The sequence below is a fragment of the Oxyura jamaicensis genome, chromosome 9 (assembly GCF_011077185.1).
Source record: "Oxyura jamaicensis isolate SHBP4307 breed ruddy duck chromosome 9, BPBGC_Ojam_1.0, whole genome shotgun sequence".
Classification (NCBI taxonomy): Eukaryota; Metazoa; Chordata; class Aves; order Anseriformes; family Anatidae; genus Oxyura; species Oxyura jamaicensis.
In genome coordinates, this window is record NC_048901.1 from 10,660,107 (window position 1) to 10,687,899 (window position 27,793).

Here is a 27,793-nt window from a genome sequence, read left to right on the forward strand (position 1 = left end):
GAGCAGCTGCCTGCAGCTCTCCCAGCAGCTTTTCCACAGTGAGGGCAAATATTCCTACATGGGGCAAGTTTGGCTGAGCAAGAAAGCTGGCAGTTTCTGTTCATGGCGAGGAAAGAACAAATGAAAACAATGATCTGGGGTCGTAAAGGCCTTTTTTTTTTTTTAATACTAAAGTAAAAAATATAAACAACCAACAAAACAAAACAAAAACCAGCATGCAGAAAAAAGGCAAAAAAGCTAAGTCTATACTGAGATGTGGGGGAAAATCCACCAAAAAGACTATATATTTAATTTTAAAGAGGACAAGGTTTCTCTTTGCACAACTGAAGTGGTCTCCTTTCAGAACAAATCCTTAAAACAAGTCCTCCACTAGTAGAAATGGAAGAGTCAGCACTGGCATCCACTGGTTTCCCCAGGTGGCAGTGGGGACCAGAGTCCAACTGGAGAAAGGGACCTCTGCTGGATGGAAACTCTTCCCCCCTCTCCTCATGGTGGTCACCTCTGCTGACCGGCAACCCCAGTGCTGCCCATGCCAGGCGCTCCCTCCACCTCTGAAGGCCACACTCCAAGGAAATGTTCAGCTCTACCCGTGATGCCTCCACAACATGAAACTACCCAAGGGACTATCAGTGTCTGGCCAAAACAAATGTACGTGTGGAAAACTAACAATTGTTCTGAGTGGGACAAAAGCCTGTTGCAGAAATCTATCCAAATGGCTACTTTGGAGTGTTCAGACTCTTTTTTTTTGCTCTCTCTTTAACTTATCCCTCAATACCCTTCACAATGCTCATAGGCACTTTCTTGAGTTCTTGTGCCTCTTTCTTCAGCCCCTTTAAATCAGCATCCTTTCTTGTGAATTGGCTGTAAGGGGCAGTGTCCCACCAAGGATTTAAACTTCACATTATTTGGGGAAGAATAACACAAGAAAGTCCTGATGTTAATATGGAGTTACACATCTAGTGCTCCCTGGGATTCCTGCTCCAAATGTAACTGTAATTAATTCTAAATGAGAAATTCTTCTGGTTTCATCAATGATGACATCTTTAGGAACACCGGTCACACAAAGAGGTTTTCAGCTACTACAGCAAATGTCTAGCATAGGAATAACAATGGATTATGTATATCCCCCAGTGAGATCAGAAGAAATAAATACACTTTGGTATCACGGGTTATAGTAAATGTCTAAGTAACATAAATCAGATTAAATATCACAGCAGATCAGCACTGTAGTACCACCAGCAAAGCAAAGGCGTGTCTGAGTAGAAATAGTGCCCAGGGAGGAAAAATGCCATCACTACATGGTCTGTATGCATAGGACATCACCAAAGGGACACAACTTAGTTTTCATTCAATACACCACAAAATAATACAGGAGATTTCCAGATTACAATTTCTGCTTTTCACAATGTTTTTGGTTTAGCTTATTGATTTGTTAAGGCTTTTTTTGTATACAGTCTCACTATGTGTTTTTCAATCACAGACACCCACGGTGACCACAGACGTAACAGGACCATTACTAAATGGGAATTTAAAACTTTTCAAAGAATTAGAAGATGGCACAAGGCAGAATCCTGGTCCTGGCTATCAGAGTTTATATGTAAAATATGAAGAAACAGTTTTACTCTGAAAGCATAGAGACATTACTTTTGCTATAGGCATGCTGATGCTATAGGCATGCCAGCAAGCAGCCAAATAAAACCAATGTGGTTAGGATACCACCTCCAAGTGGGGGAAAAACAATAGAAAACACAACCCTATTTACATACTGCTTTGTTTGTGTATACTTGTTTCTCAACTGAAAAATGTTCTGTAAAATACAGCACATATCAAGCTCAGAACGTCTACTAGACATAGTCATATTTTGAAGGGTACGAGCGTCCTCCGTCCTCGCTTCGAGGAGCTTCTTCATACCCTGGACCCTTCCTAGTCTTCGTTTCAGGTTCGTACCCCGAACCGACCTTATAGGGCCCCGTTCTGTAGGAGATATTCCGCCCCGACGCGTTGTAGGACACTGCCTTGTAACTGGAAGAGACGTGAGAGGTGGCATCAGCTGCTGCGGGCTCTGTGACTCCCCAGTGCTGCACCCTATGCACCTGTTTGCTGTTGGGTTTTAGGAAACTTTGTACTGTCGTTACTTGGAGTTCCTGAATATGCTAAGCACCAACCACCCTCAGACAGGCTACAAGTCTCTCTCACATTTTTTCATAAACTTATCCTTTCTTTCCTGTGAGTAAATTGCTGGCTGAGTGAAGGACCTACTTGCACTAGCCAATGGTGCCAGGGTACCAGGGCCTACCTTGTCACTCGTGGGCCATGATACAGGGCAAACAGATGTGTCAATCAGAGAATTATTCTGGTTGGAAATGGAAAATACCTCTAAGATCCTCTATTCCAACCTTTAACCTAGTACTGATGTCCACCCCTAAACCATGCTAGTAAGTTCTAAATCTACATATTTCTTGAAGATCCCCAGGGATGGTGACTCAACCACTTCCCTGGGCAGCCTGTTCCAATACTTCACAACCCTTCCAGTGAAGAAATTTTTCCTAGTACCCAACCTACACCTCCCCTGGCACAACTTGAGGCCATTTCCCCTCATCTTATCACTTGGTGCATGGGAGAAGAGATCGATCCCCACCTTGCTATAGCCTCATTTAAGGTGATTGTACAGCACAACAAGGTTTCCCGAGCTCCCTTTTCTCACAGCTAAACAACTCCATTTCCCTCATCAGCTCCTCATAAGACTTGTTAACCACTATAACTTTTGCAATGGGGTCATTATGCCTACACCTGTCTTGTGGTGTACTGATTGCATGCTATCTTGCCACCCGAGGCTTTCTGCAATACCTTCCTGTGTCCACCACAGACAGACTTACCGGGATTCTTCTGGAACCATTCCTCTGCAAGCAAGGCACATCATGATGCCTCCTACGAGGGCCAGGCCGCCTGCCACCCAACCAACGAAGAGGGCTGAGCCAAAAGTATACCTACAAAACAGCAATGTGCATGGTTACTGCCATGACCATGGTCCAGGGTGTTTCTTCATTGACACCCCAGTCAATTTTCTCAGACTACTTATCCTTATCTCCAGTGCAGATAAGAACAAGACTCAATGAATCTTCCAAGTCATGGGACCAGACTAATCCGCACCCAGAGTTTGTTTTTCCTTCAGCTGCAGCATGCCCTGGCCCTGAGGGAAATCTGCACCATGGAGCATCCTGAGCTGAACAACCACCTACCTGTTCTGGACATTCTGCATTCCCTGGTACATGTTGGTTGTGGACATCCAGAAGTTTGTGACCAGCATGTTGGCAAACACGGACACTCCAGTGATGGCACACAGACCTGAGATCAGACAGAAGGGTTGACTGAGACCCCCGTAGCACAAGCGGTCACCTTGGGCCTTGAGAAAGTACCTTAAAACTTGAGTGAGACACTGCTTTGTGTCTTGACATGGTACCTTATGGACAAGTGGGGACCACCGTGTGTTTGCATTTCTGCCACAATTTCTACATATTTACATTCCAGCAGCAAGAATAAAACTTCATACTTCAAAATCCCAAGTCCTACCAGCAGAAATGCCTGAGACTAGATGTGACGAAGACTGGTCTAGTCCTCAATTTCTGGCAAACACAATGATTTGCATATGAAAGACACAACATCGCCCACTTACCTGCAACGATAAACATGATGCCAGAGGTCAGAGTCATGTTGGCCTTTGCAGAATCCTCCATGTTGCCGATACGAATGCATTTCAGAGCAAAAATGCACACAAAAAGGCCAAGGATGCCCAGAACAATACCCACGATCATGAGGGCCCTCACAGCCTGGAACATTGCTGCAAAACAAATTAACAAGAGCCACAATGAACAACTGAATTGAGATCTGATGGAGCCTCAGAAGTTTTTAAAGACTATTTCTATCTAAAAATAAAAATGTTAAAGGAAAAAAAAAAAAATAAAATTGTTTAGTTTGCTGAAAGCAAAGACCATCCCATGGAAAATGGGCACCACATCTACTCTCAGCATTATTTGGGATGCCTCTGGAAACACAGCTCTTTGTCTCAACCTACAAAAGATTTTGATGGTTTAAACAACTTATTTTTGGAAATATCCATGGGCATTGGTCATCATTTATTCAGCTGAAATTGATGGAAAGGGGCTGGTATACAGCTGGGGCAAGTGTGAATCAGGCTTGGGTGGCCTTCTCTATTGCTGCTCAAAATAAAGCAGTTCAGCTGATTGCATTTGCATTGAAAAATGTTTCATAGGAGTGAGTGGAAAAATCATGACTTTCTAATGTGAGAAAGTTAAAATAAAGCCTAAATTATCTTAAGATACTGATATTCCTACTCATTCTCAGTATGATAATGGATATTTAACATTGCAGGAATATATCAGGTCCTTAATTTAAATATTGTAGGAGCCCCAGACTGTATTGTTAGAAATGCCACAACTTTCTACCTGCATTTCAAAGTGGAATAGAAACCTTATTTTCTTTGTTTAATTTGTAAGGATTTGCTCATTTTATCTCTCCGTATTTATGCGCATGTCTGCTGCACCTGCAACTTACATCACACTATTGCTCTGTTGTTGTTTGGCTGACCTGTTTTAAAAAAAGCTGAAATTGTTTCATAACTGAAATGATTTGAGAAAGACTTTTTCCCTAGGCAGCAATGAGCACAGACAGCTCCACCCAGCTATCCATGCTATTCCAACCACTCTGTGACTCCAAGTGGAGTTCTGTATGTTCCTCCTTTATAATAAAGCATGGCACAGGACACGAGAAAACCACCTTGACCAATACTGCACATAGACTAAGGGACAGCAACAAGGCTTCAGCAATGACCTCCCCAGCATGTCCTTTGATTGCTTATTTGTAATATTAGACTTGTATACACCCATCCATGTTCGTTAATAGGACACGCAAATGCCCTAGCCCTGAATTTATTGAGCACATTGCCATCAGGGTGGGGTTGCTTGGTTGGAGGCAAGCTGTGATGCTGGTGGAAGCTGAGCACTGCCGTCCATCAGGCAGCAAAACCCCTCCAGGCTCCTCCTGGTTTAAGTAGAAAAGTAGGGGGAAAAGCAAAAGGAAACATGCACCTTTTAAAATGGAGAAGTGAAGGGAAAAGACCAGGCATTTGAACGCCAAGATGATTTTCTAATAGGGACCCATACCCTATCTCGCCTGCAGCCTGACGCTCCCCTCCCTGGCAGAGATGGGAAGGCGGCAGTGCTGGCAGGGCATTGGGAGGACGCTGTCAAAAGTATTTCAAGGGCTGTTGTGATTTGGCCAGGACACTTTGAAACCTCTTTTTGGCCTGCCATGAGCTCTCACAGCCCTAGGTTTGGCTTTGATGCTTCCCTGCGCATGACACTCAGGGAAGATGACAAGAGCTTGTGAGTGACTGACAGGGACAGGCAACATATCCCACAGTCCCAGCAGCTGCAGTAACTCTGCCCATCATCCCTTTTACTGGGCTGGCCCAGGGAAGGGAAGGGAACTGCTTACAAACCCTCCCCCGGACAGCAAGGTGTATGGAGCCTGAGCAGAACCACACTAGAACCACAACGCCCAGACAAACAGCCCTTTGCCATCCCACAAGCTGGGACTACATCACCTTCTCCCATCTGGCAGTCCCACTGGGGCTGCGGCTCTTATGACTCAATTTGCCCTTATCAGCTGATAACAAGTGCTAACGAGCCTGGGATTTTCAATCTCCCATTCATCAGCCCCCAGGTGCGAGCTCACTAGTTATTATTCATCCGAGAACAAGAAGCTGGCGGATATGCCTTATCAGCCCTCAAAAGGTGTTCGTGCAGCACCTGATGCAAAGCAGAGAGCTGTAAAGAGAAGAAAATCACAATACTCATTTGTCTTTACAATCACTTAAGTTTCTTTCTAACTGCCTGGTTTCAGGATGGGCAGCAGAGGCTGATAAGGCAGCATAAGACACTAAGGATCCTGATGGCAGGTCCTTGTAGCCTTCAGGGTCTGTCTCCAGAACAGTCTTTTGTTCCTGGGGAGCTTTCTACAGACCTTCTGGTCTCTATACATTATTAGGGTGGTCCAAGCCATTCCAGGATAGGTGACCCGAAGCCAAGACCTCATCAGGATATTGTGGGTTCCCAGTGGAGATGTTCCCAGGGCTTTGAGTACCCATGGAAAGGCACAACAAGCAGGCCAAGACAAGCACCTCCTGCAGACACCGGACTTCTGCTGGAGCACTGAAGTCCAAGTGTGGTGCATCTCCACTGAAAAGCAGCAATTTGCCACCATCAAAAGGGTAGAGAAGGGAGACACGGCAGGGCACAACAAAGTGCAAAGCAATCAGCAGTTGCTCCTCTCTGCAGGATGTCAGTGCCATGGGGATGGTTTATTCATTGTTTCTGCAAAGGGATGGAAAGGAAAAGAAAGTGCTCTCAGGTCTGCTGTGGCATTAAGACCCCTTCACCAGGATCCTGGGACCAAAAGTGAGAGCACTGCAGTATGAAGTGAAATCTGGCATCCGTCAGAAGTCCTCTGAAGAGAGCTGCTTTTCAAAGGCAGTTACCTTCTCTAGCAGGAAGGAGTGGAAGGTCGCAGACAAACAAAGCAGGAGGCTGAGGAAAATAATTGTACCAGGAGCACTAGCTACCATGCTGCCCTGTAGCTGAAGCCAAGCACAGAAGCTGCCTGCCTATCTTTCCATGTGTACTTTGCATGGGATACAATAGCTGTGCTCATACTTGGGCATACGTGGTTGCTGGTTTTGCACACACACAATTTCCATTCAAAGGGTTTGTCTGCCAGAAAGCAGTATCAATGCAAGCACATTACCAAGAAATGAAATAATAAATAAAATAAAATAAAATAAAATAAAATAAAATAAAATAAAATAAAATAAAATAAAATAAAATAAAATAAAATAAAATAAAAGTCTGCAATTTTGAATCACTCTGTTTTTTCAGTCCTAAGCAGAGCTGGAGAGCTGTCTTTCTCCCCAGTGTTGTGAATAGTGAGAGATGAGTGAAACAAAGCAACTTAAATTCATCCAAACTAACACCAGCAGTATTTCTGTTACTAATACAAAATAAAAAGGTGAAAATGTAAGTTTATGATGAGTGTGATCAATGGAATATAGAAACTTCAGGGGAAAATGCTTTTTTTAAGTTAACTAAACTGAAGCTAGGGCATTCCTTCTTTATGTTTTAAGGTCGTCATCAAATAAATGGGCACATAAAGAGAATAAAACTGACAGAATATCTCTATGACACAACAGAAATTGTCTGTGAATGCCTTGCACATTTCTTTGTTGCTTTATCACTTAAGAATAAAATGAAAAGTAGAATCTTGATAATGATAAATTACCATCAAAGTAAAGGTTAGCATTGCCTCAATGCTCTGTTAAACACAATCACATACACGCAGCACTATTATGATATGTAAATGTAGAGATCAACATGTGTATGTATAGTTTAATAAATACATTTTTTCTGTGAAATGAATGTGGCCAGGTAAGGAGTGATACCATCCACCATCTTTGTTCTTCAAAATGAGCAAGAATTCACCTGGCAATCCCAAGGCTGGAGCCCCAGGAACACATTTATTCCACCCCTCAGGGTGGTCGCAGCCTGTTCTCAGAAGACAAACCCCCCCGCCAGCATTCTGGCCTTCACCACAGCATTTGCTCTTGCCTTGCAGAAGGGGAGGAGGGTGGGCATCCGTGAGGGTACGGGCTGGGAGCCTGCCTTGTTCTTTCTTCCGCACCAGTCATTAGATGCAGAAGGCCTGCATGCAGTGGTGCTTGCTTGCACCTAGCTGCAACAGTGCACCAAGAGTGAAAAGGCGTTCAGAACTGTGTTTGGTGCTTGGTGGCAGGGCACGGCTGCCATAGGGCATGGGGAGGCATGGAGAGCCAGGCTGGCTGCCCCCTTCCCATTGCTCCAGCTAGCTCGGGAGCACTGGCATACCCTCACATGAAGGGAGGTGGGAAAAACTGCTCCTTTTGTACCTGACACTGCGGAAATCACAAGCAAACAAGTAAGTAAAACCCCTCTGCAACCTACTGCTGCAACCACTAAAACTCCACGATGACTGAGCACACCCTTCCCCTCCTTGCCCTGCCCACACTGCTCAGAGGTTTCTTCCATTACAGAAAAAAGTCTGTATTTTATGGGAAAAATAATACAATTGTTTTCAACAGAACCCACAATTCTGATTACAACACAATACCCGCGTGCAGCTGCTTTCCTTGTGCTTTGGTCCAAAGGGGCAGAATATGTGCAGGTCTAAGCATCCTCACTCTCCTCACATCAGTAACAGAGCTGAGCCCCATGGCACTCATCCAGAGATCACCTACACATGCTCCAAGTTGTAGTCTGCACCGGGTAAAGGTATTATTTTGGTAACAAATACATGCATATTTTTATGTCCATGCACCGAGAAGCCTGGAAATTTTATTCCTTGCAAAGTGCTTTAAGATTTCTGCTCCTGTTTGTGGGTGCAGAGCTACCGGAGAGCTCCTGGTTTTAACCTGCTGCATCTTTTGCCCTACCTGGCAGCCCAAGAATGGTGAAATACGGCCGGCACTCTGTAAAGCCTGAGCTCTGCCGCACGCAGCTCCTCCACAGTCCCTGATACTGGAAGACGGCTGTGACCGGGTTGTCATACAAGTCCTGTGTGCTCCACATATCCATGGCAGTGGACACCATGCACCCCGCAACCCCCAGCGACGAGACGATGAACCCCATCACCTGGCAGATGGTGGTGGACATGGTGTCTCCCCCAGCGAGAGGAGGTGAGACAGCCCCGGGAAGCCGCAGACCTAATGGGAGCACCGAAGTCCTCCCGACTGAGCCACCAGAAACGCAGCAGCCCTTATCAGATGCTTTCCATTGAGCGGTGTGTTTGCACAAAGTGTTTTTGCAAGATAGTCCGGTTTCACTCTCGCTGGGTTGGTTTGTGCTGGCAGGGCCCAAGATACGAGCTTTTGTCCTTTAGAAGTGCTTGTCCTTCCCGGGCTAAGTGGCCACGCTCGGTCAAGTGTTGGGCAACCCACTCAGAGCTCGCACCGGCCCCTTCCAAAACCCTTTGCTGCCCATCGGGCTCCTGTTGCATGCTTGGCACAGCATGAGCGTGCTGAGAGGGGCAGGGGGAAAGAGCACATTCCCAGGACAGCTCAGCACCCACAGCTTACCACCTCCTTGGCTCTCTGCTTATGCAATGGAGGAGTAAAACAGCCAGCAGGCCAAGATGGGGACTCCTCCGTGCCCTGCTGTCCCTGCAGGTTGTAAAAGAGGCATGGAGGTGGATAGGGACACCAATGGTGAGCTCAGCGGGTGGCATGTGGCCACCACCACAAATAGGGGCATCGCTGTTCCTTGCAGCCTCCTTGAGCATCACCGAGGTCACCTCAAATGCTCAAGAACCCCCAAATGACCCAGAAATGCTCCCTCAGCCCTGTTCTCCTCCAACCACATCCCCATCACCCATCATGTGGCCCCACCAAAACCCATGTGGGGGGCAGGGACCATCCAGAAAGTGTTTTTTTTGCAGGTGCTTGTCTGCATTAGGTGGGGCAGTGGTCCTGGAGAATGTGGCAGGGGGTATAAGAATTAGAAAATGAATTATCTCTTGGGGCAGCGGAGACGTGCTAGGCTCAGGGGAGTAATACAAATCTGCCATGATGCACTGCTGATGGAGTGCAGTGAGATACAAGGACCCTCCAGACTTCACGCTCATCCCTTCTGATCCAAGACCCTGCTCTGAGAGATTTAGTTCAGCCCTGACCTAGAAACAAATTCTTGCTTTATCCAGCCCAGCTCCGTGCCTCCATCCCTCTCCATACAATTGCCTGGTCACAATGCTGCGTGAAAGCTACAAGGAATGGAGGAGAAGCTGATTTCTGCAGTGGGGTTATTACACATTGGCTATTCCTTCTGGAGAACCCGGGGAACCCATTTTGTTTTTGGGACTGTGCAGAGAGCTGGTGGGCAGCAGGCAGAAAAGCTTTTGCATTGGAGTCTGGTAGGTCCTGCCAAAGCCAATTCACATCTTGTGTACAACTACAGATCACAGCCATCAAAGTCCTCCAGGGCCAGGCACAAGATGTCTTTGCTTCCAACAGTTTTGTTCAAATTTAGTCATTTCCACTGGCAAGTTTACATCAGTGGAATGGCCAGCTCCAACATATCTAAAGGTCAGAAGGAGCCAGCAAAATTAATAAAGTGACCAAAACCCATGGAAGTGAGCCCTCAAGAATGAGAGGTGCTAGCAGCTGCTCATCCTCAGTGAGGAAGAGGGCACGCTCACAAACATCAAACATACCTCATCTGGGGTAATTCATTGTGAAAATTCAGGGCTGGGGAGGACCTGGAAGATGGGAGGACAACAAGGGCTAGAACAAGCAATGTAGCCAGCTCCACATCCCAACCTTTATGGCCCCACAGCCTGTGGCAGATGGGGCAGATGAAGGAGATGCCCAAAGTTGTCCCCATTCCTGAGCATCACTCCAGAAGGGCTGGTTGTGACCATGCTTGATGCTGCCCAGCAGGTCAGAAGGACTCCTCTTCTTCTTGCCTCACAACTTGCCTTCTTCTTGCCACCAAGTGCCAAGAGGGCACATCTCTCTTTTTCCAGGCTAGGCCACTTCTAGCCATGTCCCAGGGACCGGTGTTCCTCCGGGACATCACTCCTACTCCCAAGGCTGGTGTCACCCTGCAGGGAGTGCATGCAATGGCTTGCAGAGCTGCACACACACATACAAATATACCCCAGGGCTGGTCACAGCTAAACATAACCCCTTGGGGAAAATATATATATATAGTGGAGGGAAATGCAACGGACAAACATTTTATTCCCGATTTTTCCCAAGAAGAACCTCCACCCATTTCGCTGGTGGCGGTGGCCCTCCTGCATGCCGTGTCCCTGTGTTTGCTTTGCCGGGAGGGGAGCAACCACTCCTTCCTCTGACCCCTTCTGCTGGTTTCGGCTGCCTGCAGCTGGAGCCGCTCTTCCAGCCAGCAAGGAGGTTCTCTTCTCCTCTCCCTCTGCACCATTTCACACCCCGAGCCTCATCTCTCGTCCCACACACCTGCTAGAAGAAGTTCAGTCCACCAGATTGTCCCTATTTGTGCCTCGGGCTGGTGGTCTGCCATCCAGGCAGCGCTGTCTCGCTAATCTCTCCTTGGGGATGCAGTCTTCTGCAGCTGAGGTGGGAATGCTGCTTCTCATAAACGTTATTCAGGGGCATGAAAACCACACAGCATGGTGGAGCAGTCCAAAACCATCACCTCCAGGCACACGAGAAAGCCTGGATGAACCCATCTGTGTCTGATTTCGAGGGCCCAAACCGAACCATGCCTCAGAATAGGATTAACTAGGGCAGGGGCAGACATTTTCCCCCATACCCTCAGGAGTGCTCCCCCAGAAAACGGAGCTGAGCAGCAGCTTGGGCAATGGGGGTCACGCTGAGTTCTGAGCTAAGCAACAAATGAACCCTCAGCCATGCTCAGCACCCCAGGCACTGCTGTACTTGAAGGATTTTTAACTTGTGGAGAGGTTTTTATTTACTCATTGCTGGGCATATTGCTTCAGATGCTATTCAGCCAGCCCAGCATTAGCTGCTTGCCTTTTTTCATGCTCTGATTTGTATTGTGCTTGTAGACACGGGACTCCAAGTCCCCACAGGTACCTTCCTCGGTGGCTGTAGCAAAGTTCTGGAAAAAAAAAAAAAAAAAAAAAAAAAAAAAAAAAAAGCTGTTTCCATCCCAATCCTTCTTCCAGCCTATTTTCTCTGCCTCTCTGAAATGTTCTTATTTTAAACCCAAATGCAGTGTGTTTGTTGTTAACGGTTGCTTCTGAGCCACACACGATAGGGAAAAAAATACATTTCCCTTTGAAAAAAAAAAAAAAAAAAAAAAAACTCATCGCACCATTTTCCCAGCACCCAGTCCAATAATAAAGGATGACCTGGAGGTTTTATCTGAACTGTTGGCTCAGTGCACAACCTGAAGAATAGTTGGGTGGTGGGCAGCTGTAGAGCATGTCTCAGCATCTTTACCACCACCTGACACCCACCTCCAGCCATTCCTGGCGGTTGTCTATGGCCCAGAGTGGCTGGAAGGTGTGGGACCTCTCCCCAAGCATGGACCTTTTTTCAGTCTCCATCAAAGAGGTGGAATTTTGGGGCCAGAGTGCTTGCCCTTCTGCATGGCGATACCGAGCCAAAACAGAGGAAGCGGCACGACGTGGCACATCTCTCACGAAGACCAAGCTGCCCCACCAAGAAGCAGAGAATAGGGCTGCTCCCCACTCAGAGGTATACCAAACGAGGAAAAGGAAGGGTTCTTTGTGACCACTCCCCTCTGCAACCTTTATTTCAGCTCATTCTTGCTTTATCTACCCAGGCGTCAGCTCTGTATTATCTCAAAACCGTTCACTAGTCCCATTGCAACTCCTGAATGTTATCACTGCCTCTCCCATAAAAATCACCTACAGCTCATGTTGACTTTAAAATTTGCAAATATAGCTCACACCCTGCCAGTCAGTTCCAGCTCGTTCAGGCCGAAATAAAGCAAACCCTCCCTTTTCTTTCTGTCCCTCCATTGCTATGATGACTGCAACCTCCCAAAATATGTGGCCCACAGGTCCATAGCATGAGAAGGGCTGCCCAGCCTTCCCGAACCTCGGTGGGGAAAGGGGTAATGTCAGCACCCCGTCGCATCTCAGGCGTCCTCTACCCCACTGGTCTTCAGGTGGTCCAGACAGGTTTTGGAGGTCCCTCAGCAGAGCTGGGATGAATGGAGCTGCATCCTTCCCTACCAGCCTATGAGCTGTAGCTCAGCCCAGACACAGCAACTAGAGGTCCCCATCCTTATGAACATCCAGCAGAAATGTTGTTTCCTGCCCAGTCTAAAAAATAAAAATAAAAACACCTACAAACCCAGAGCAAGGTTTTTAGTAGGGTTATGCCAAAAAAATGTGAGTTGGTTGTATGTAAATAAATAAAAATAAAAAAGAAAAACTTCTTAGAATTTCATTAATAGACTGAAAAAAAAATCCGAGACAGCAAAAGACCCTTCATAGCCTAGAGTTCATAACAAGTCCAAGCAAACTCCTAGAAGACACAAATACCCTGCCACATAAGTTTGCATGGCCACAAAAAGTTACCAGCTACAGAAGTTTAATGGGATGCTTTCAGACTCAAAGTTTGCTGTTGGAAAATCTGAAATATTCTTATTTTTTAAGTCACCAGCCTTTTGTTACAGAGCTAAGAGATGTCTCAGCTTTCCTGGGAGGGTCAAAAGGGATTTTGTCTCAAGAACAAAATGCCCTTTCAGAAATGGCTGAACAGCTCTAGCTGAAGATGACTGGAAATAAAAGAGACCAAAATAGAAAAGAGGAAGATTACTGCCAACGTTACTGGAGGTTAACAAACTTGTAAGCAACTGAAAAACTCTCATTTTTGCGGAAAGTGAGACTTCTGCAATAGGTGGAATGATCACCTTCACCAGTGCTTAGCTACCTCTACTTCTCTATTATTTGTATGTTCAAATTCAGATTGTGTCCTCCAGACAGTCACAGTAAGGTCTGCCCACACACTGAAACAAGCAGCAAAAATAATAAGAGAAAGCAAAATCAGAACAAACAGTCTTAGATCTCAAGTGACACATTTCACCAGGGACTGACTGTTTATAGCTGAGCAGTGAGAGGGGGAGACATAAAGTACCTGTTATTTCTCATTTTCTTCTATTATCTTGATTTTTCCTCAATCCATTTGAAATTAAAATTCCCAACTAAATTGAAGATAGATGATGGGCAAGGCAAGTTTAATCTTTGCTATGGGAGCAAGGGATTGAAAGAAAAAAATCCTCAGAAACCCAAACTTCACTGATGTACTCAGGTCACCTCGCTGCTTTGCTGGAGTCCTATTATTTTTATTCACTCCGGCACTATTGTTCCCAATATAAATTGCCATTGTCAGAATAATAAATAGGGGTTTATAATGGAAATGCTGACAAACCATTAACTATGGTGTGGTTTGCAAGGGAGGTTTAATGGAGACCAAGGTGCAGTATGGTTAGAATAAACGTTGCAACAATCTGCTTAAATAATTTCTTTGCAAATTAATAATTTCATTTTTAGCATCACTTTGTGCCCCCCTCTGGCTGGGATGCAGCTGCCCTTCAGCAGCAGCGGGTGGGATGAGATGCCCGTAGGAGCAGATGAATACAGGGGATGGAGACCAGAGGCCTGGAGCTTATTTTTGCACCAGCTTCTCCAGAGACTGGCAGTGCCAAATGATATATAACGGAGGGAAAAGGGGGGGCACAAGGAGTGACATGAGAAAAAGAGCAAGCCCTGCTCATTAAAAAGAAAGGAAAAATCCACCTCGCTTCGTAGGGCAGTGCTGATAGCACTGGCCACAGAAAGCAGCTCGTTGGGACAAAAGCACATGAATATTCACATAGTCACGCACCAGCAGTGAAGGCAATGACCCCTCAGCACCTTTGGGGGTTTTTACTGCAACTTCAGGAACGTCAGAATCCCACCCAACTTTATTTTTAAAAGTTGTGCTTTGTTATATGATATTTTTAAATCCCTGTTTGTGCAATAAACCCAGCAATTCACCCAGTAGCTCTGTTGAACCTCCAAGGTGAGCGGTTCATTGGAAATCTCAACATTTAGGAGAGTATTTGGGAGGGACAGAGGCATCTCCAGCAACCAGTCAGATAAATGTAGGAAATCCACCCCCCAGCCTGACTGCTGTGCATTTGCATTTTAGGAAATTTATGCCCACCCTACCGCCAGCATTCTGGGGGCTGGGACCTGAAAAAAAGGGGCTGTAATGGCGCACTGCAGTGCTGAGATTTTTTAAGGTATTTCACAGCAACAAAACGACCCCAAATCTCAAGGATTCTCCAATTTCTGCAAAGATGAAAGTAGTTCCCGGAGATGAACGCTTGAAAAGCTCAACTGTTCCTTCTCTAGAGTTACATTCTCCATAATTTTAAGCTATCAGAGCTGATGAACTGAGGAAGTTCTATAGTGTGAGGTGGGAGAGTGTGTGTGGGTGTAACTTAAGACTACATGGCGAGACGATATGCTTTTCACACCTCTATTTGTTCCTTGCAAGGCAACTTTAATCTTTATGCGTATAAGCAATTAGCCTGCTGGAATTGAGTTTTCCAACCTGTTCTGCCCCTTGCTGCATGCATTTTCCCCTGGGGAGACATCTCGACTTTGACAACAGTGATTGCGTGAATCCAAGCCCTGCCCAAACATCCCCCTTCAGATGTTGTTGGTGGTTCACCTGCTGCAACTCACGGCTTTTGCCAGGGACCTCACAACAGGATGCCCAGGCAGGATCTGCACCGTGTCCTTCTATCAAAATGCATGCCTGCACCCAGGAGTTGGTGTGAACACATGGGGCCATCCACAGCCACAGAAAGCCATGGCTCCAGCAAGTGGAAGATGCTCATAGGCACCCCTGACACCTGCATGAGGATGCTAACACCAGCTGGGAACGAAGACCCAGAGGTGGGTGAATTTCTGTTTTGGAAATGCCATTCTGCAGAAGTTCTGCAGTATCTGCTGATATAATCGGCTTCTTCCCTCTGTTCTTGTGTTGAAGCACAGAGGGTAGATGGACAGAATAGCCTAAGTGCCCCTCTCCTCAGTGTATTAAGGCAAGAAGGAAATCCCGATAATCCTGTTGCAACCTAATTGTTCACAGCCCTGGGTACTCTGGGCTCAACCAGGACAGAAATGACACCCTTGGAAGGAAAAACTGGAACTGAAGGAGAGTTAGGGAGACATCCAGCCTGGTGTTGTTAGCCCATACAGTAGTAGGGTGAGCTAAACTGTGGCTTATCCTCTTTGAAAAGGGTCTTCTCAGACACCAGGAACTTTAGTGGTTCTGGTGGGAAGCCACGTGCACCATGCAGTGGGGAGCTGAGGTGCCTCCAAGGGCCCTGTCCTCCAAACCATGTCCCTTATAGCTAAAAGGTGGGTTCCCTGCTCTGCACCGACAATCCCCCATCACCATTGCTCTCCCACGGCACCAGTTGGGATGCAGCGTGGCCACGGTGTTGCCCTCCCGGCCCTCGCCACCAACAGGCCCTACCTGGCAGCCCCAGGATGGTGAAGTAGCCGCGGCACTCGGTGAAGCCAGAGCTCTCCCGGACACACGTGCGCCACAGGCCCTGGTAGTTGAACACGGCCGTCACCGGGTTGTTGTACAGGTCCTGGGTGCTCCACTGGTCCATGCATGTCGATGCGATGATGCCTCCTATTCCTAAAGCGGACACCACGAAGCCCATGGACTGGCATATTGTGACGGACATGGTGCTGGTGGCTCGCTGGGCAGGCCCTCGGTGCGCACAAGCCTCCACAAGTTGGCTCTGGGGCACGCCGCCAGGGCAGACGGGACTTTTAGCTGGAGGCACAGCCTACGTCATGGACGGGAGTCAGGAGAGGTCTGGCCCGCGCCATACAAACCTACCCTTTCCCTTTATCTGTTTCGGTGAGATAATTTTCCTCGCTCAGTACCAAGGGCCATTTGTTGCAGACGGCGTGAACGCCTCGCTCTCTGTTTACCTTCTCTTTCGAAGCAGAGGTGCAGCCAGCCTGGGCAGTCGGGGACCAGGAGGTCCCTTAAACCAGTCCCTTAAACCTTCAGAGGCAGCCACACGCTCCAGGGGGGCAGGCACAGAGATGCTTAAATCAAATGTAACAGATAAAATGGATGGAGAGCCTAGTCCTTTTCTGGCAGGGTTGGCGATTCTGAGCCCAGTGGGGAGGCATTTATTAGCACCCCTTTATCTGGGGGATGCTTGCAGGTATGTGTAGCACAAAGCATTCTACAAACCACTCTCATCTCATCTACACACAACTGAGTCCAGGACCAGGCTCAGGGGGACCGTGGGACAGACCACTGCCTCATGCTTGACCACAAAATTTGAGCAAAGGACGGTGTGCAGCAGAGGGTAGCACGTAGCCAAGGACAGTGCCCCAGCAGGGCAGGAGCTGGGATGAATCTCACTGCATGGTGAAGCCAGGCTGCGAGCCAAAGGGAAAGGAGCCGCTGCCAAAGGGTGCGTGGTGGGAACCTGCAGGATGCTGAGGGAGCAGCAGGGAGGGCTCATTTTGCTGCTTGACCAAGTCAGGCAGACAGCCCGAAGGAAAAAAATCATCGAAGCAAACGTGTATTCTCATTCTCTATCACTTTTGAAGAGAAAGCAGGTACGTCACTAAGTATTGCTGTGAGACAAGAATGTCTTAGAGACCGGACCTTCACCTAGAGACTCTTTGTTGGGTAATGTCTTTTTGGCCCATTCTGCTCCATCCCTCACCACTTCCTTCCTAGCCCTGTTTACCATGGGTGCTGACCTGGATGCAGTCAGGGATGTTGCTGGAGAGCTGCTCTCATGGGAGGGAGAATACAATTGAGCCCTGTCTTTGTAGTGCCAGGTTCATGCAAGGCACTTGGAGGTCTAGGCTGGGTCCTTCAGAAGAAGTGGAACTGAAAGAGACCTCGGAAAGTCATCCAGTCCATTCCTGCACCTGCAGCAGACTAATGCTCTGATCTGCCTTTGGACAGTGTCCAGAAGGGAGATGTTGCTCTTGCCTAGGAAAATTTATCCCAGAGTTTCAAAAATCAATATTGTGCCTAATACTGAGTTTTGCTCTTCATTGTTCAGGAAAAATAGTGCCCAAAACTAGACACCAAAAAGGGAAAAGATGACTCCGTGTGTCTCACCAATAGTCGTCTGGTTTAAACATGGCATTGCTCCCTTTTCCTCGTTTTCCCCAAAGGAGCGGTATTGGTGAATCACGCTTACTCTCACAGTTCCCTCTTCTAGACCCTTTTTGGGCACAGCGATACCAGCCCCAGTGACACACCTCACCCGCTGTGTGTCGTGGCTGCAATTACTTTCGGTATCAGTCAACAGAGCTTAATCACAGCAAGCTTTCCTGGTATCACACCGCCAAATATAGAACCCAAAACCGGAGCGCAAATACACTCACTGTGTTTGTCACAACCAGGGTCACCTGGCGACAGGCAGGACTCATGGCAGATGGCATGGCTTTGAATAAACTGAATTAAAGGTAGATTTGCCTCACATCTGATCAACCTGCAAGGCCTGGAAGATGCGTATGCATGGAAAAGCTGTGTGCAAGCAAACGGCAGATCACCCCCATTTTATTTCGATGCCTGTGCCAATTTACAGAGGGCAGAAGAATTGGGTAGAATCATTTACAAGCACAAATTTCATGGCAGTATCCACGAGGACAGTTTTATCTGCTGACAGCATTTTACAGTGAGAATAATGAAGGAGTGATCTCCTTCAACCACCTTGGCCTATCGGCTTGACGTGAGAGCACCACTTATATCCCTCATTCAAAACTCACCGGCACCTTTATCACCCGTTTCTCATGCTGAAGTGCAATCCATACCACCCCCCTGGGCTCTTGCCATTGGTGTTTCCCCTCCTCTGCCCACCTTTCCCATCTGAGACACTCCTCCTCGAGTTCCCAGCATTGAAGCCAAATGCATCCTGCCCTACCAAGATTTCCCATAAAAGCTTATTCCTAGACTGTTGTATCCAAGAGTGAGGACTGGTCCACCTTCCCATGAACAGTGTTAGAATGAGGTTTGGTGTAAAATGTAGGTGCTTTTAATCAGTGTGATTTATTCATTTTAAAGGAACAGATTCAAACAATAAAAAGAGAAAAAATAATAATAATAAAAAAAAGAATTGTGACTTTTCCTCATTTTTTTTTCTGTTACTTAATTTAACAGCTGAAACAGAAAAACTAAGCTTGCCCCAACATAATTCCTAGGTCTGAGAGATTTCTGCTACAAAACCAACATTTTTTGACTTCTAAAAATTGGAATAACGTTAGTTTAAACCACTTCTGAACAGCTGCCACTCCGGTATTAAAAAAAAAAAAAGCCGCAGGAGATGAAAACATCTCCGTACGGTCAAAGATCTCACAGCATCTCCTCTCAAAATAAAGAGTACTGCACCAGAGCTGAACTCCACAGAAGCATACTTGTAAACATAGTTTTGATGCTACAAATAAGATTAAAGCATAAAGATGTGCTTGGGAATATTCATGTGCTTGTTGCACATCACCAAAACTCAGTAACTCAGTAAGTTTGATTTCTTTCTATATCTTCCACCTCTGAATAGACCTGATGGTCATGCAGGCTGGAGAACTGGGGTGACTACAAAGTGGCACTCAGACCAGGACACCCCGTTCTCATTTTCTCATGTTAATAAACTGGCCATGGGGGAAAATAACCTGCCAACACTGCTCACAATGGTGGGATTTTCAGTAAAAGAAAGCAGTGGTGTTGGTGAGTTCGATGTTTTGTGTGAATCAGCCTCAAAATTACTTCAATGAAAATAATAATATTAACAATAACAACAACAATAATAATAAAAATAATGGAATACATAAATATTGTAGTTCTGTATTATTATAATGCAATAAAACATTAATAAATTAATATAATGTACAAATAATAAATTATATACAACTTAGAAATAAAACATTTTGGGAGAAGACCAATTTAAAAATGGACATAATGGAAAAGGAAGACAAAGCAAGGAATTCAGACCTGCAATTTCAATTGTTCTGGGCCTCAAATTACAGCTGTTTCTGGTACAGACCAAGTGGCACAGTCTCTTCTCAGCCAGTTATCTCCCACAGAATGGCTATGCTGAGGTTGAAGCCTTCCCATGGTGTTTTTCCAAGGGCCACTGGCCTCTGCTTAACCCAAGTCCAGCCAGCTGTGTCCACTGTCCCCCCCTGCCATCACAGGCCAGGTGGAAAATAACGCCCATTTCAGAGCAGGGTCTGCTCCTCTGCCTGTGACTTTGGTGATTTAGACTGGCTTTAGCCATCCCTGGTGCCCCAAAGAAGGAGACTCCCGACGGGACCCTGCCGGAGCAACCAGCCCCATCCCACCAGCAATGTCTGCGCTCCAGCTAGCACATCTCCTCTCCTTCACAATCCCACTGAGCTTCCTTCTTCCAGCAGCGAAGATTTCTCCCGAATACAGGATTCATCCCTGCCAAGGAGGACGCCTTGTCTGCCTAATTATTTTATTCATAAGCTGGCCGTAATTTCAAAGACATCTAGGTGACCTATCTAAAGCTAAGTGAATCCCTCACCCCGGAGGGGACCCAGTCTTCTTGATCCCTCTGGGGAGCTGGGGTTGGGTGGCGGAGGAGCTGCTGGAGGAGTGATGTTCAGCCGGACAATGAGGAACACATTGACAAAGCATTCACATTATTGGCTGATAGGTCCGCATCAGTCACTCATTCACAAGCACAAGGTCTAAATTGCAGAACCAATTAACGGCACTAATAGCCCTTGCCTGAATTAATCTTTGAGACAAAAGAGGAGAGAAGTGGAAGAGCTATTAGCAAATCAAGCTGTACCATCCCTGCTTTATTGCGGGAATCTAAGTGTCTGTATTTGGCTATTATGAACTGACTGCAATTACAGCCCTCATTTAAAATGATTAAGTGGTTATAATTATTTTTCAATTAAAACTTAGATTTTTCATTTATACAACATTGCAGGCTTCAATTAAAGTCCTTTTTCCTCCCTTTTTCTGGGAGAAAAAAAGTGCTACTGTGCCAAAATAATCTTGCATCTTTTCTACCCATTAAGAGCCAAATAAGATGCTAATAACACTTTTGTTTGCATCACTCCTTCCTGGCCTGGCTGAACTCCTACATGGTGAAGCAGATTAAATGCTGGGCACAACACTTGGGGTACCTGCTAGAGGTCAATAAAAACAATCTGGGAAAGTGGTATGGGCCTCAGCTGCTTCTCTGAAACAAGATACGGCCAAGTAAAACTTATGTTAACTACCTTCAGGACTATGCATGCGGTAGTGTCATTGTTATTTATAAGGCAGGTTGGGGTTGGGGTGCTGGGGGGACTTGGTTTGTCTTTTGCAAACAATGAACTCACTGCAACATGCACAACTGGAGTGAGTGGGGCTGCAGAGGAGCTCAGGATGGCTTTCTTAAAGGTCTGGGTTGAAAAAATATAATCTGGGGAGAGGGGAGCCTTAAACTTCATACTTGAATTTTGAGAAGTTAAATTTTTTCTACTTTTCACTTTGAAATGTCATTTCTCTTTCTAACTTTGCTTACAGGGACATGAGGTGGTTTAGAAGAAGAAAGGAAAGTGAAAGGAAGGGATGTAAAAAAAAAGTGTCTGAGATGGAATGTGTTGGTCATTCAAATAGTCGGTCAGCCAAATGTATTTTCCTGTGTTCTTTTAGCCACAAGACCCACCCGAAAATTACTTTTGCATTTCTTTACCTATATAAGGTTAGAGCTCTCTAATGGCATTGCTTGCCTGTGACTTCTATGGCCAAGTTTGACTCAGGAGTGTTAGTTAGCAGGAGAGAAAGGCAGCTACCATCAGAAAAGCCATGCGACGCTGAGAAGTCCCTCCTTCCATCACTGGGTGGCCCCTAACAGGGCATGCCACAGCAAGCTTCATCCCAGAAATGCTGGGTGCACCAGGAAATTGTATAGAGAGGGCATCTTGCAAATACACAGGGAACACGGGGTGGAGGGGATGACTCAAAGGAGCAGGATAAGAAAGCATTCATAGCAAGGGAGGCAGGATGCAGGCACATTTTTGGTTCTCCCAATGTCCAAAGCAGCAGCCACTGCTTCATGTTCTCAGGGTCTCCAGGGAAAGGGCACCAAGGAGCAATTTCCTTCCAGAGGCTCGTGAGCTCCCCCTTCACACCTTCCTGGGCATGGCCAAGCAAGATTAGCTTCTCAAGAAGCGTGAATTTTGTGTCACCTCTCAGTCCTGATCTGATCCCCACGAGCAGTGAAACAACACTACTGCCTGCCCTCAGGAGGAAGAGGAGGAAGAAGAGGAGGAAGAAATGTACAGCAGGGAGAGCTTTGTCTACCAAAGAGAATTCAAGAGAACTCATGAACTGCTGGTTTGTGACAAGAAAAACCCTGAGGGACCAGCAACACAGAAGGCAGCATCTGAAGACAAAGGGTAAGCACAGGACCCATCTGACCTCAACTTGTCTTGACAGCCTTTTCTCTTAATTTTTTTTTTTTTCAATTTTAATTGATTTTTCAGTGTTAATACTAACCCCCACTGAAATGGCCCAGAAAAACTCATTTTCAAAGGAAGCAGAAAGACCAGACCAGCACACAGGAGCTGGGACCTTTGAGTGGATCTTGAGGACAACTGAACATCAAACCTTGCTACAGCAGCTTTGGTGACTGAATTTGGTACCTGGACACCTTTATGAACCTATCTGGCAGGACTGTTGATAGTACTTCTTGTCTAGGTGCTTGGAAATGGCTTTAAATCAAGTTCCAGGAGAGAGATGACCCAGTGAGCTCTGTGTGGGACCCCAGGCAGAGGTTTGCACAAGCAAGGAAGGACAAGCAGCAGGCTGCAGGCACAGGACCTTGTCTCATTGAGACGAATGCAGACTAAACATAAGTGCAATTAAATGTATTCCTAAGCAGTGATATCTTTCCAAGCTCAGAGCTTTGCAAGAAGAATAGGAGCACTGCCTGAAATAATGGACCCTGTTACCTTTGACAGGGTAGCTTTGGGTGGCAGCAGGAACCCATCGCTGCGAACCAAACACACAGGTATTCTCGGTGAGGCAGTGGGAGCAGTCCCCAGGGATTAGCGGCTACAGGCACACAGCGCCTCTTCATAATGCACTTGGCCATAAATCAATGCGCTTGCTGACAGCCAGCCTGGGTTTCCTTTCTTTCCTAGGTTTGGATCGATAGGCCTTCTTTTCCCACCTTAAATAATTTCTTGATCACTTTGTGTTATTTTCACTCACAAATTTGTATACAAATACCATGTGTGCCACTTTTGTTATCTTTCTTCTAGGTGGCATGGGAGTTATCCCTTCAACTCACGACACAAATCATGCTCTCCAATCTTGTATCACATTTGCTGCACAACTTCAGCCCCCTCCAGCGCATTTATTTTTACAGCTTGATACAAAACCTTCCCCTTGTGCTGACACAACACTGAGGTTGCATATTTAGGTACTTAAAAGCTAGGAAATGTAGAAACTGAGGTTAAGAGTAGAATGAAACTATGATGTCACACATGCATGTCGCAGCACCCACTCAGACCCCACAGTCTGCAGCTGAGGAGCGCTCCTGTAAGAGCTCCGTGTGTTTGCTGTCCACAAGGACTTCAGGGGTGATGACGCATGCTGCTGCTCAAACAATCCAAGGCAACGCAGGGTAACGAAGCCTGCTTCCTTCATTTATTTCTGAGCTGAAAATAATCCATGAAAAAGTTTTCTGCCTGGGCAAGGTAGGCAGAAAGAGTTGAGGCTTCCTTGGAGGAATTATGCCCTGACAAATTTTGCCCAGGACAAATTTAAAGATTGTTTCTGGCCACAGAGCAATCCATGTTTTAGCTTCTACATATTTAAGAAGTCAGAAATGAGTTTGTCAATGTCTGGCTCTGGAAGTCAGTGTGGCGCTGCGGTTCAGCAGGTCGCAGGGAGGCTGCAGGGAGACCAGGACAGGCCATGCCCTGGCCACAAGCAGAGCCAGGGGATGATGCTCTCTCTCCAGGGTTTCTTGATGCAGAGAGGCTTTCTCCATTGCTCACAGAAGGCACGTCTCAGGGTTTCTTTCCATTTTGTGGTATCAGTTCACATCAGTGTGTGCTGGTGCCCTGTGTGTGCCGATGGCATGGTGCTTTTCAGCCTCTTGATCACTTCCACCACCAGAAAAGTTCCTCTTCACCCCACCTGCCATCTGTGTGTGTCAGGCTCTGATCCAACCTTAAGCCTCTTTGGCAAACTCTGTCCCCAAATCACCCTTTGCAGCACAGATGCCCATCAGCACAACGAGTCTGGAGGGGTGGAGAGGTTGCTGGGAGGTGAAACCAGAGGTGACTAGAGGGAAACCAAAGGGAGCACAACCACATCCCACCTCCTCCCTCTCACCCCCAGGAGCCCCACACTGCTTGGTGCTCCCTGAGTTACTGAAACACCTGCAGTGCAGGTGCCAGCCCCACCATTCCCATCACGGGGCCACGATATTGAACCTGCTCCACCAGCAGCAATTCATTCTGGGGGCAGGCAGGACGGTGATTTTTAACATCTAAAGTCTGAACAGATGGTAAATTCCTGCATCGGGTTTTGTGGCCAGAATCTAAAGGCTCAGATGCACCTGTCACAAACACCATTTCAAGTCTTTCTTCTCCAAGCCTTTGTTTTCTTCTTATTGCTTTGACACCAACAGACTCCCTCCAGAAATACAGGAATTGTGCTTGCAAATAATACAGCCCCAGCTTTCTCAAGACCTAAAGCCTGGCATTGAAGAGAACAATTGTGTCTGTCTCTGGTTTCTTTGGAAAGACAAAATTTACTTTGGCAGTGCTCCTCTGCATTGGTGGGCAGAAAGCATCTAAGACACTCTTCAAAATTATCCTCTTTTATTTTTTTTTCCCCTTATGTTTATTTCTTATTTCCAAGAAAGGTTAAATGGGCCAAACTAGAGGACTTCTCTCAAGGTGCCTTTCAGCCTTGTATTATATTGCTGTGGGTAGAAAAAAAAAAAAAAAAAAAAAAAAAGAGAGAGAGAATTTCATGAGCCTCTGATTTTTGGATGAATGAAAGAGGGAAAATGCAGCATGTGAGGAGTGAGGACAGATGTCCCGGCACAGCTGCAGCAAAGTCCACTCATCACTGGGGACAGAGGACAAGGAATAAACTCTTGCACCATCCTCTACATAGCCATTAAGACTCACAATTTATTTTCTGCCTCTAAGGCAGCTTTCTGTGCAGTCCAGGAACCTGGGAGCTGTGCTTTTGCCACTGGTGAGTCCCAGCACTGCACGGGAGCTCCTTGCTAGTAAGTAGAGCACTTTCCACCCTATTATGGTATGTGCCTGCAGATCCTTGGTGTTATATATTAGTATTTTAAACTCATCATCAATGTTTTTAATTTTTTTTCTTAAATTCGAAAGCATTCGAAACCATCCACTGGCCTTATGTGTAGCTGGATGATAAAGTCACAAAGGAAAAGGCAGCTTCACTCCAGAAAAATACACTTTCTCTGCTTGTTTTTGTCCTCTTGGTGTCCTTTGCTGCTGTCTCTTGCTCTTTCAAGGACAGCAGATATTCTCTCTTTCTCTCCCTCTCTTTCCCTCAAGTAAAAGTCTCAATTTTCTATTATTTTTTTTAAACTCTGTTTTTTAGTAAACTTTGCTGGAAAAGCAACAGAAATGGAGCTGGCATATAACTCTGGGCTGCAGAACATAGGCGCTCCTATGTGATATCATTAAGGGAAGGCTGTATGACCCCAGTTTCAGAGTCACAGGGTGTCTAATGCGATGCTAAAATGCAAGAGAAGCTTTAAGAGCAGTAGTAAAGCGATTTATTGGTTGCCTCCTGTAAGAGCAGCAAAGGTGTGTGCTTGAGTTAGGGTCAGCACCCTATCTTTGACTCTGTCATCTCTGTCTCTGAGTCTGAAATCATGCTTGAGAGCTTTGGAGGGTGGTGAAGCAGCCCTCGAGAAGGCCAGGAGGGCCCTGGGGGGTCTGTTCCACCCCAATGCTGCGACACAGCCCTCGAGAAAGCAAGGAAACCTCACTCGTGGGGGGTTAAGGCATCTGGAAAGAGAAGACACCTCTCCTGAAAGCAGCAAGGGCAAGAAGATGGGAAGGTGGCAGCTAGTCAAAGCTCTGCTAGTCCTGGATTGATTTTTCATTTAAAAGTACAGGGGGGTGTCAAATTTTTGTGTTTGTGTTGACCAAACCACACCTCCCAAGTGGGAATTTCATGCAGAGCACCAGCCTGCTCCCTTCCAATTAACGTTGCTCCCATCCCCTCCTCATCATCAGGCACACCAGGGTAAAACTCCAGCGTTAGCCCTGGGTTTCCCCATTTGTAAGTGTAGCTTTTTTTTTTTTTCTCCTTGTCCTCCTTTTCACCTTTATTATTCTTTCAAGCTGCCTCCAACTATGACAGGTAGTGAAACTGTTAAAAATCACTTCCAAGGCAGTGACAAAATTTCAGTTTAATATATGTGGTTAATTTCAACGAAAAAGCCTATCAGTGTTGTCCCTGGCCATATCAAGAATATTTCCAGGGTTCTGCACTTACAAAGCAGCTAACAAACATTTCACTGATGAGCTTCTACATGAGGTGCTGGATGTGGGGGAAGATCCTGCAGACCGTGAACCCCTCTGTTCTTACATCACCCTGACAATGCAAAGAGTGTCTGGCTGCAATTGGCTTTGTGTCGACAGCAGTGAATAAACCAAATCTCTGGGCTGTGACCTGAATATGAGACATTTTATAATTTGGCACGTGTTTTTTGTTGGGAGTTGGTTTGGTTGGGTTTTCATGACTGCTGCTGGAGGGATGGGCACGTCGGCACTGCTTGAAGGAAATGGACTTTTTGTGGTGGAGAAGAGCACACAAACCAACCCTGCAGATCTAAACCTAGGGTGAAACTCGCATAACAAAATATTTTTGCCAAAATCTTAGGCTGGGGGGGGGGGAGGCAAAGGGAGGGAGGGGTATGGGACCTTTGCATGGTCATAGCATGGAGATGCCAGCAGCAGCGTGGAGAGGAGCAGCCCCAGCCCACGCTGCCTTGGTCCCATGGCGACGTGGGACATCTGCCTCCACCTTGCTCAGACCAGCTCCGGCTTTGACGTAAAAGAGAGATTTCACCAGGCTCATCCAAAAAGCAACGTGGACCGCGGCCACAGGATGGCAGCAGAAACTCGTCGATGGCCTCCAGCTCCAGTCCGGGCCTGAATCCTCGCCCTGCGGTGATGGACTTCCCCTGTTCGAGGCAGAGAACCAAATCATTTGTTGTCTGGAGGAAATTTCCCCACTTTTCCATCCGGAGACCTGCTTTGGTGTTCCAAGGAGACAGCATGAAGACAGAGGGCAGCGGTTTGCGTGCTCATGGCCTGTGGCACACGGGTTTCCCACGGTGGGACACAGGCACACCTTGAGGGATAACTGATGGGAGAACTCTCCATAAATTAATGTAAATATATATATGTATATATAAAGGCTGTTTGTTCACCCTGCCCATCTCCTCTCTGCCAGGGCACCGCCGGCAGTGCTTAGCCAGCCTTTACACACTCACTTAGGTTTTCAGCCTTTCCAGCCCATTTCAGATGTGTTGCTGCTTTTCTTCGTTCCCCCCACCTTTTTATTGACCTGTCAGGCTGTGCTGTCCAGAGGAGGGGGACTCTGCAAACTTCAAAGAATCAGTGCTACTGCCTCTGCCTTCATTTTTCTACCTACAATAACATGGCTGCATTTTCTCCTTTAACAGGCAGATGACAGATGTCTTTGTAGGAAGAGAAGATGAGTGAATATTTTGGTAGCCCTAGGATTTTGTTGGGTTTTGTTTGTTTGTTTGTCTTCCATTTCCATGGGTTCAGCCAGCACACAAAAACTTAAATTTGGCACACAGTTCTCAAGGTTTCCTCACTAATTCAGATTTGCATCCAGAGCTGATAGTGTCCCCAGCCTGACCTTACCAGTGCTATTTTAATCCCTGCAGGTGCAGAGGCTGGAAGGGAGCTGCCATTTGGTATTAAAGAAGTTATGGGGTATTTTTTTTTGCCCCAGAGTGGAAGAGTGCTCCTTCCTTACCTCTTGGATGAAAGACAAAAAGGAGATGGGCCGAAGAGCCAAAAGTGAAGGTGCACGGTGATGACCAAGGGATACTTCACTGATGGCCTTTCATTAGACAAATCTGGAGGGGCTTTCTCA

The 27,793-nt window shown here is 46.5% G+C and overlaps 1 protein-coding gene across 2 annotated transcripts; it reads right to left on the reverse strand.

Moving 5' to 3' along the window:
• Positions 1-1,844: 1,844 nt before the first annotated feature.
• Positions 1,845-16,331, reverse strand: CLDN18 (claudin 18). 2 transcript variants are annotated; one of them, XM_035335161.1, is made up of 5 exons: positions 16,112-16,331; positions 3,674-3,838; positions 3,240-3,345; positions 2,877-2,987; positions 1,845-2,022 (listed from the first exon to the last, which is right to left on the reverse strand). In XM_035335161.1, exons 1-5 carry the CDS (start codon positions 16,329-16,331, stop codon positions 1,845-1,847), a joined length of 780 nt encoding a protein of 259 aa, XP_035191052.1. The 2 variants fall into 2 exon arrangements, with proteins under 2 accessions (XP_035191052.1, XP_035191050.1); XM_035335159.1 differs by lacking the exon at positions 16,112-16,331 and adding an exon at positions 8,540-8,759.
• Positions 16,332-27,793: the final 11,462 nt, after the last annotated feature.

Bases quoted from the DNA above. Each gene is read 5' to 3' on its own strand.
- CLDN18 (XM_035335161.1), bottom strand. From the start codon at position 16,331: ATGTCCGTCACAATATGCCAGTCCATGGGCTTCGTGGTGTCCGCTTTA. The intron at 3,839-16,111 runs GTAGGGCCTGTT...TTTGTTTTGCAG, and splicing joins CACCATCCTGGGGCTGCCAG to CAATGTTCCAGGCTGTGAGG. The intron at 3,346-3,673 runs GTAAGTGGGCGA...GTCTGATCTCAG, and splicing joins CATCATGTTTATCGTTGCAG to GTCTGTGTGCCATCACTGGA.